The sequence below is a fragment of the Austrofundulus limnaeus genome, unplaced genomic scaffold (assembly GCF_001266775.1).
Source record: "Austrofundulus limnaeus strain Quisiro unplaced genomic scaffold, Austrofundulus_limnaeus-1.0 Scaffold77, whole genome shotgun sequence".
NCBI classification, from domain to species: Eukaryota; Metazoa; Chordata; class Actinopteri; order Cyprinodontiformes; family Rivulidae; genus Austrofundulus; species Austrofundulus limnaeus.
The window spans coordinates 1,897,678-1,908,487 of NW_013952479.1; the positions used below are offsets into that span (position 1 = coordinate 1,897,678).

At 35.8% G+C, this 10,810-nt stretch overlaps 1 protein-coding gene across 1 annotated transcript in view; it reads right to left on the minus strand.

Annotated features, from left to right (window-relative positions):
• The window catches only part of camk2b1 (calcium/calmodulin-dependent protein kinase (CaM kinase) II beta 1), a gene marked incomplete at its 3' end in the record, with an annotated part of 97,780 nt that overhangs the window by 84,139 nt on the left and 2,831 nt on the right, over nucleotides 1-10,810 (minus strand). The window contains 1 exon segment of the mRNA XM_014011170.1: nucleotides 5,589-5,683. Coding sequence (XP_013866624.1) covers nucleotides 5,589-5,683 — 95 coding nt within the window.

The following is a 10,810-nucleotide window of genomic DNA, read 5'->3' on the forward strand; positions in this document are numbered from 1 at the left end:
ATTTTAGAGAGGCTGAACCTCTAAGAAGTAAACATGGGCAGAGGTTCACAAGGCTGAAAACATGTCTAAAAATAGTTGAGCGATTTCAAAATAATGTTCTTCGATGAAGAATTGAGAAGACTTTGAAGTTTATAATATCAACAAAAGAGTTCTTTGACATGTTTTTATTAGACTTACCATATGTATTTAAAACCTCTATTTTAAATAACTTAAAAAAGAGACAAAATTGAAAGTTTTATACTCTGTTCTGACTACAAGGAGTTTGTCATCTACAGCTCTAGCATATCCCCAGCGGTGTACAACGCTTCAAAGATTCATTTTAAACTGTCGGTCAGACAGATACCAGCACTGTTCTCCTCATGCAGCGGGGTAAATAAGAAATGAGAAAGAGAGGAGGATGGGGTGCAGTCCTGAGGGGGTAATGAGAGAGGAAGTGGAGAAAAGAGGACAAGCGAGAAGAGACACAAGGCGAACAGGAACATGAGAACAGACTGAGACAACCCAAGGATAGCATCCAGTGAAGTCAGCGGTGAGGAGCTGAATACATTTGGGTTAATCATCAGTGAAGACTGAAGTCTCGAGAGGGAAGGAAATGTAAAAAGACATCCAGATATAACCACTGTTCAGAATATTTGACTTACAGCTTTAAGCTTGACTCCTTTCAGACAGGAACTATAGAGGACATATTTCACTTCTTCCTACTTCCTATAAATACATAATAAAAAGACAGGGAGATGTATTGCCTGGCCAAAAACTACTGTAAGTAGGTTATAATCTATTAAACAACTACTATATGTCAGAAAATACATTCTATAGTCAGAATAAACCAAACTAACTTCAGAAAGTGAATTTCCTGCAAAAAATGCAGCGTGAATGCTTAAAGCTGAAAGCTGCTGAAGAAGCTGCTGAAGTTTTAACAGCAAAACTGTTAATGCAAATTAAATCTGAACAGCTGACTTTTGCTGAATGTAGGAAAACAAAAGTAAAAAAGTCAGTAGAAAGATAGTAAAAAAGGGTAAAGAAAATCTGAAAAAGCAAAAATGTAGCTAAAATTAGAAAAAAGAAGCTAAACGTAGATGACAAGGTAAAATTAACAAACAAGGAAATGATATTTTAAAATGAGCAAAAAAACAAACAAACAATGTACTTACATGATTTGAAATACCTAAAAAAAACTGAAAATAGTCTGAAAACATCTAAAGGAAAGTAGCTGAAATTAACAGAAACAAACAAAAAGAGCATGTTTGCTGAATTCAGAAGTAAGACGCTAAAATTATCACAAAACGGTAAATTTAGCTGAAAAAACTTCTAATTAGCTAAAAAGTAGCTAAAAAGACAAAAAAAACTGTTGAAATAAACAAGATGAAAGAAGCACAAAAGGTTTAAATTATCAGGACATAGGGCTCTATGATTTCTGTGATGTGGAAAACATGAACAAAATCGCAGAATTTACCAAACAAAATGGAATCCAGCATAAAATGCTAAATCTCATGAAATCCACTCATTTGGGCGGGCGAGTTGAAGTTTGAGGTATTTTGTCCGCTGCTTGTATGTGTCATTATCTGGTAAGAGGAACACGGTCTGAATTCATATTTAACATTAAGTTCAACTCTAGAGATTCAATGTCTTACATGTTTTTTTGTTATTTAAAAAAACGATACGTAAATATGTTTAAATGCCTCGCAAAAGCATTTACTGTTCTGCTGAACCAGAACAATTTGTTTTATTCGTTAAAAAGAAATAACAGTGATTAATTTTTTTTATTCTGTGGCCAATAATATGTTAAATTATTTTTCAGTCACTTTATGATTATGCACTTATCAGGTCAATAAATATGGTTAGAATTAAAATGTGGAATTCAGAAAAATAAAAACAGATAAAACAGAACTTTGGAGAAACCTAAGGGTAGCAGAAAAGGTCAGAATGATAGCTGAAAAAGCTAAAATCAACTAAACAGAAGCTGAAATCAGCACAGAGGAGTAAAAACACAGAACCATAATAAAAGCTAAAAAAAAAGGCGTAAAGATTTATGAACATTTTGAAAGGTTTTAAGGATGACTCTATTCATTTTCAATTAACAAAGGTTAAATATCTCAAAAAGTAGAAACTGACGACGAACCAAAAGTCGTAACCAGAATATCCTGAAACAGCTGAACGTTGAAATTGTTGAAAAAGCACAACAAATGATCTCAATGTTGAGTTTTACTGACATTAGTAATTACATCTAAACGGACTTGACCTCATAATAGGCTTAAGCGTATTAAAGCTTTCGTTTAAATACCTCCATCCGGTTTATCTGACACTGACACCAGAGCCCGGCGACCAGAAGCGGGTCAGCTCTGTGCTGCTGCTGCTGCTGCTGCTGCTGCTGCAGGTGAACCTCCGACAGAATACTACTAGTATTAATACTAGCATACTAGAATAATACTAGTATTCTGAAGAACTATGGAGAAGCGTAAGTGAATTAATGCTAATTGTTGTTTTGAGTTGGTGTTTTAAATTTAGCTTTGTTTTTAGTTTTTTGTGTGTTTTCAGTTGTTTGATTTTTGTTGTAATTTACTTTTATTTTGAACATATTTTGGGTATAAAAGGGGCAGATATTACAAGATTTATTCTTCTTCTGCTGCCTTTCATTTTATTTTTATTTTATTTGTGATTGCATGTTTTTTGTTGTGTATTGTTACAAATAAAAATGAGTAAATGATTCTAAAAATATATAAAAACACACACATGTGAATATATAAATACATACGAGTCCAACAACTTCAGTGTGATAAGTTACAAGGCCATACAGGAACCTCTGGCATCCCCCCGTCCACGGATCAGTGCCAATAAACAAGTGCTATGATTGGCTGGAAGCCTTGCCCAGCAGACCTGCCCTATATTTCCTGGTGACATGAGCTGGATTGACATTAACCGTTTGGCGTCTGCAAAAGGGAGGCTAGGCAGCAGAGCAAGATGGTGGGGGCAGTTTAGGTAATCCAGATCTGATCTTCTGTTTAATATCACCGCTTCTGAATGGGTGAATCATGGTGGCTTTTGATAAACAAACAGTTGAGTGTGTCAGAGAGAAGGAGAGGCAGAGTCAGATGAGAGTCCCGTGCCCAAAGGCATGCAGGCATACAGGCACATGGCCCTCAGCTGCCAAGTGCCTGGGGTGGCCCCTCCCTCCCTGCAGCGACCATCTCCATCTGCCCGTCCCAAACAAAACGCCCCTCTTAGTCGCTTCAACCGAGGGGGTTTTAAACTCGCCGACCTCACCTGCTTTCTGAGAAACGCAGCGACCACTTCTGCGCCGTCCTGATTGCCATAAAAACCTGGCTCCGGCAGCACACAGATAGGTCATGGAGCTAAAAATAGTCGCGGGGCAGAAGTAGTATGCAGCAGCTCTGACGGCTCAAGCATTGCTCGGCTGTTTGAGGAAGCATCCATTAGCGAGGAGCCCGGCGCAACCACTCAGTCGAGTCGGATCGTCAGAACCTGAAGCGGTGCAGAAATCTGCGAGCGGCTGCAGAGACACGTATAAGTAAAAAATATTTAAAAAGCTATTTATTCTGCTGCAGTTAGGCTGCTTGTCAAACAAATCTCTGGAATTACCCATTAGCATGCTGCTAATGGAGGCAGGATGATCAGGGAGGGGTTTATTGAACGCTGTTCGCTGTAATGACAAGCTTCACGGTGACAGGTCACCAGGTAATAGTTACTCTGAAATTCTGAACTTGATTTTGCTTCTTTTTTCTTGCTGCTTTCATCGAGAATTAGCTCCATTTTCAATAAACATTACCGCAAATAAAGCATTTAGTCTCAAATGCACAAAATAAAAACTGGACATTATGAATCAATGTTGCAGTTTGAAGAGTTTACATCATTAGTACATTGAATGCATTTTGAAATGTGGGTCCACACTCAGTGTAAACAAAACACTGCTGGAGTCATGTGACTGACCTACATTAGGCTTTCCGTAGTCTGTGTAGGTAAACAAATATGGCCGCTAAGTTTACTGTTTGACATATTTTAAGTAGGGCCGCACAATATATCGAACATTTACCACCATCGTGATAACAGCTTGTACAAAATGCATATCATAAAAAAATGCATAAACTGCATTAAATGTTTGTCTGAAAAGTTTGCATTTATGTGTTTTGTCACTCAGATGGAATCTTGAGGTATTTCACCAATCAAATTTGGCCAACTGGATGGATCTCTTCATATTTCAAAAAAAAAAATCATGCTGGAATGAAAATGATTATTTTAGTTTGTTTTGTTTTGTTTTTGCTCTGAACCCAGAGCAGAAAGACATCAGCACTACATGTTTTTGTTCATCGTAAGTCATATCGTCACAGCAATATTAAGCACTGTTATCGCGCATCGCAGGTTTTCTTAACTTTAAGTCACTTTGTCTGTTCCTGCACGTAAACAAACACGTAGCAGTTAGCATCAGTTAGCATCCGGTCACAAAGTTTGTTTATATTTTTATTCAGATTTAAGGCCACGTCAATGTAAGAAAAACATTGTGCATATTTTGTTTCGTACTTTATTATAATTATTACTATTATTATTATTATTATTATTATTATTATTATTTTTATTATTATTATTTGCAATAAGTACTTTTAATATAAAAAGACAGAAACATATTTTGACGTAAAAGCTAAAATCTTGTTCTGTTTTCTCCATAAACCTTAGCTTCCTAAAATAAATCTTTTTCATTGCACCAAACATAATGAATGACTTGTTGAAACACATCACTCAAAGTGGTGTAATAAAATATTGATGCACTGAAGTATCGCAATATTCAATTTTCTGATACTGAATCAATTCTCAAAAGTACTGCTTTTAATTAATGTGTTCTTCTAATTGCGTAAAAATAAACTAAATTTAATCAGATTGTATGAATGTAATACTTGGGAGTTTTTTAAAATAAAAAAATCTTTTGGAGTGAAAAAGGACAACATATCACCTAACTTACAGTATCACAATATATCGTATCGTGATCTCTGCACTGATATGTATCATATTACCAAATTCTTACCCAAACACCGCCCTAACTACAGCAATATCTAATTTATTTATTGACACTACAGTGTTTAAGTGTTTGCATGCTATTAAAAAGGTCACATTATTTTAATAACACTCGTTTACTTTACATAAAGAGGTATGCATTCATAAATCTGTCTAAAATGTTTCAAAAATAAATTATTACCCATAAAAAATTAAACAGATAAGAAAGCCTCTTCCAGCACATCATTTTCACACACAAGCTGTTTTGTGCGTATAAGAAGGTGGGGTAACGGTCTAGCTTCGGTGGGGTGCCGCTTGGCACAGCGGTGAGTCTCTGGTTACGAGGCAGCAGGAGGTTCACACTGAGAGCCATGAAGAGCCACAGAGACCACCGCGGAGCTGGACCGGTCTTTGACTTTAACCAGGAGTTTCACACGGACTTTAATCAGCTGATTAGGTTCAATTCTGCTGCATTAGTTTGATTTGACAGCTCACTCAGAAACCAGAACCGTTCCCGTGCGGTGCGATGCTTTCAGGAATATTAATGACGAAATATAGAAATAAATGCTGAAACAAAGTGTGCTCACCTCTGGCAGATAACTTTTTGGTGTTGATTATTTTCGCAGCATACTCCTGTCCTGTTGACAGCTTCACACATCTGCGCACCACTGAAAACGCTCCCCTGCAAAACAAAAATAATAAATACAGTTAATCTTGTGTGCAGATCGATAAGTGGAGCTTTTAGAGCTCAGCAGCAGCTCCTTTTGGAGCTCTGGTTGTCTTAATAATTATGACTCATATTTTGCTGAAAATACACAAAATCTCAAACCTCTGCACTCAGCTTTCATTTTTTTATTTATTTATTTTTTTAAACCGGCTAGAAGCAGGCCTTTATATCATTAAGGCCTTTATATATTTCTCAAATGTAACTGTGGAAAGCTGCTTTTAAAAGACCAGGCTGCCCAGATTTGTCTGCTTAATAAGCTCCCACGAGGAACCTCAGACACGGTCAGCACATTCACAATAATGCGCTCACATGTCAAACGGGAGGCATTAAACTGAATAAATAAGAACTTTAAACAGAGTTTTAGGATTGGTTGATGGGTCCTACAGCTTGGAAACGCACCAGCAGCAAAAAGTCAAGAGAAGATTCCTTATAGTCGCTTTTTTTTACCGCAAAGATCTGTCTCCCCTAAAATAACTGCAGGAATCTTACAACCAACAGTTTTCATGTCTTCGCAGCGTTTGGCTAATTTATGAGTCTGCCCAGACGAGGCTGCTGCTGAGTGCCGACAGAGAAAGCTTGGACTGAGACACCGCTCCTGCTCCTAGACTCACAAGGTCAAAGGTGAAAGCTGTGAGACCAGATGGACCGAGACTCAGATGAGCCAACAGCCGGGTTGGATGTCCGTCTGAGAGAGGACACAAAATCCCGCAGAAGACTCTGGGCTTTTTTTGGACTTTGTCAGCATCGGGACGTCAACTCGCTTGTCTGTAGCAGCAATCGTGTATCCTGGGGTTGGGTAGAATCGTTTCATATGCAATCAATCATCAGAAAAACTTTAACGGATTATTTTCTGGCACTTGATGATTAATATGATTAATGCCAGTCAGTCAGTCCGCTTGATCCTCTGCTTCAAATACAACTAACATTTTTTTAAAAGTTCTGTAATTTATTTATCATAACTCCAGTTTTACATCATCTATCAACACAATTTAAAAACTGATGTAAACCTGAATTCTGTACTTTTCACACAGTTTGCAACAGATTCTTATGGAGAGCAAATATTTCCCACTAGAGTGATTTAAATTGGTCATGTGACTAGGATTATGAGGCATCCAGGGGATTAATCATCATATCACTCGGCTAAATACCACAATTAATCGTGATTTTTTTTTACCACTATCGCCCAACCCTACTGTGTCCTGATTAAATAAGATCCAAAACCATAAACAAATCATTGCATCACAACAAACCCAAAGTCAGGAAGACGACTACCTGACGTCTGAGCACATAAATAATGAGATGATTTTCCCAGGGCTTAGACTCCACCCTGCTCAGGTTGACTCGAGTCTTTCCGTTGGGTGGTTCCACCTGCTTCCAGCTCGAATTTTAAGACCTACTACCTGTGACATGCCTGTCCTTCAAATACAAAAAGTCAAAGAAAATATATTCATATTTTAAAAAATTGTCATAAAACACGATTTAACCCATTTTGTCACATAACTGGCATATTTTCCTTTGAATTTGGCTCAGCTAAAGTGAAACAGGAAGTGATATCAAAGGGGAACTCTTTAAGAAAAAAACTCTGGTCTTTGTTTAACACATTTTTATTTGAACTTTCTTCATCTCTCTCTTATAGGGACTAAAATTATCTAAAGAAACATCAGGAAATTCCCTGCTGTCCGTGTTGTTAACCGTTGTAGCAATGCTCTGTTTACATGCGCATTCCCCTTTGACATCACTTCCTGTTACTTCACATGCACATATCTCAACAACTGTTCATCTCAGTGGGGTGAAATTGCTTTTGCAATTTGTTATCCATGTTATCTTTCCAAAAGTGCAATCCCATTTATCACAAAAAAATTGATGTCACACGCATTTTAGTCACACGCACTTTAAGATTCAACATTAGCAGACTGAAGGCCACTGATTGGCTAGAAACCAACACCAAACATTTGAGTCAAAGTCAAAGTGAGTAGTGGTGGTCAGACTGTGAAATAAAAAGGCTGAAGTTGACCAAGAACCAATTATTGCTTTGGTTTTATTATTAGAAATCAAGTATGAACCAGAAAGTCTTCAGAGGTCAAAGGTTAAAGTAACTGGAAGACTGAACTTCTGGTGCCGTTGGTCTCCAGTCAACCCACTGATGAAGACGTGAAACAGCAGGACGTGTAAATCTACTGCAGCTACTTTCTTTTAGAATAAAATAGTTTTAATTAATTAAACTAATGTAAGAATGCAAGTTCAACCTATAACCTCAAAGAACCCTAACTATTGATCCAAACGATGACACAAACCAAAGAAAACTCCAAATAAAATGCCAAGTGATGCACAGCACAATGTCTAAAAACCCATTTAATTATTGTTTTTTGCAAGTGACAAATTAAAGCCAAATCTGTCAAAAAGCCCTGGGAGGGAGCAAACCGATGATTTCAGCCGACATAAACGCACCGATGGGAAGCAGCTTCTTAAAGCTCGACACAAAAACCCGAATTATGATGCTGTTATTGGAAGTGTGTTTATGGTAATTACACGTCACTAAAATTGTTGTTTTTTTTGCTCTGATGCTGACAACTGGAATAAATGCAGCAGGGGGGCTATCAGCGCTGCAACATCCAAACATAGATACAAAAACAGATGTTTTTATCTACTTTGGACTAAAAATGCTGTGAAAAATGGAAAAAAGTAGTAAAACACATGCAACATACAAGTAAAATATGTGGAAATAAAGCATTTTAATGACAATTAAATACTCATATTTCTTTAAAATATGAATTATATTAAATAAGGTTTCAATAAACAAAGACCTGGGAGTTTTCCTTTTTTTAGAGTTCCCCTTTGATGTCACTTCCTGTTTCCCTTTGAGCCAAAATCAAAATACAATATTTCAGTTATGTGACAAAATTGGTAAACTCGTGTATTGTCAAGTTTCTTGAATATAAAGTTGTATTCTTTGACTTTTTCTATTAAAATAACTTACACGTCACAGGAACTTTAATATAAATCAGCTGACGAACATGTTTTTAACAATTACTAAGAAAACGACAGCAGCACATCTTTATAGTCCACAGTTTAGATTTATCAAGTGAGAAAACTATCCTAAAGGATCCTATAAGTATTTAAAAGTCTTAGTTCTTATAAGTGATGGTAAAAATGTGTTTATTTAGGTTTATAATTAGATTATTTAATCATTCAATCAACTTTTTTTGTAAATCTCTTTACAACAACCAAAAATAAATAAATAAATGGGATGAAAGTGTTTAAATAAGACCAATACTGGGAGGTTCCAACATGATGAGCTTTACAGAGTTGATAAAAGCTTGACCTGCCTTTTTTTAAATATAAAAGTCTGACTTTGCCTAAAAGATGCAACTAAAAGAAGAGAGCACTAAAGTTATCAGCAGCGATGTCACTGAAACAGACTCTTCATCTTTTCTTCATTTAAAAACAGAAAGTTTGGGTCGAGCCACTGTTTAATGTCAGCGACACAGTCGAGGAAAGAGGTCGCTGCCTCCGAGCTTCATGGTAAATAAATCAGAAAGTCGTCAGCATAACAGTGGAGAAAAAAAGGTGCAGTGTAAAAAGAAAACATTTACTGCCCACTAACTAAAATCTAAATAAACCAATGTTGTATAAAAATCATGATAATTCATAGAGAAGAGTTTCTTTACTCACTTTTCTGAATGACACCATTTAAAAATAAACTTTCATAAAAAAACAATGACTTTATTTTGAGTATTTTTGACTGCGGGGCCTTGTTTTCAGACGTGTGCCATAAAAACAAAGACTTCTGGGTTGTAAATAAATTTATGGCAGCTTTTCTTTACCTGTGAGACACAGGTGTCAACGTGTCCTGTTGTTGAGTCYGAACAGATTCACTCCAACTGTGAACAGACCTTCTGAGAATTCATTTTCTTGTCCTTTAAACTAATRAGCTGTTTCCKAGAAGCATCAAGAACTTTTTGAAAACTGGTGCCGTACGGAGAAAAATAAAGAACTGATTAAACTTTATCAACTTCTAATAAATCAACCATTGTGAGATGAAAACAGTGAGTATTTCTGAGTACATTTTGTATATCTTACACAGAAATATTTACCTTTTATGTGTTTGTCATTTTAAATTAATAAATAACTTAATTGGAAATATTCAAAGTTTATCTGATTTGTGTGATGTCATCTGAAACAGGAGAAGTTTGAGGAAACACGACGCTGAAGTTGGTTTCTAATTTGAAGGGCGGTTCCACTTAATTGTTCTCAACCTTGAACATCTTTAATCTGCTCTAGTTTAAAAACTAAAATACTCAGATTCTTCAAACCTGTACTAGATTATTCTATACTGAATGCAGAATTTTTAAAACCAAGTTTGAGATTTGTGAAACCTTTATTTGATTAGTGAAACTTCAATAAAGACTGTTTTCATCACTTTTTATGCATCCGGACCACTAGAATTAAACTCATCCTCCCAAATTTGCAATATTTGCTGCAATTTCCACTTTTAACTTTGTCTACTCTCATTTCTTTAATTGTTAAATATTCTGCTATAAGAACAAAATAATCTAGTGCATATTTGAAGAGTTTAGGTGTAGTTTTGCATCTGGACCACGTAGGAAAAATATGCGTTATTCAGAATAAAGAGGAATCAGCTTTATTGAAGTTTCACAAGTCAGATAAAGGCAACCACCGTTAATTGTGTTTGATGACTGTTTTATGGTAAAATAACAGAACTTGTTTATAGTTTTCTCAAGTCCAAAGACTCAAAAGTGCTTCAGACCACAGTCATTCAAACACATTCACACAGTTACATACAAATCATTCAAGTTCAGTTCCAATACTAATAAATTCAGTTAATTAAAATCAGATTTACTGTATATCCAACGACATTCAGTCCACTTAATTCAAAATTTCACTTCTGTGATGTCATATTCAAGTTAAAGTCCAATTAAAGGTACAATTTTATAAATTCTAATTTCTTCTAATTATCAACTTCCAACTAGATGAAAATCAAATAAAATTCTGTTAAATTACATAAAACTTTATTTAAAAGATAAATGTATACTTTATTTAACACAAACACGAACATAAAAA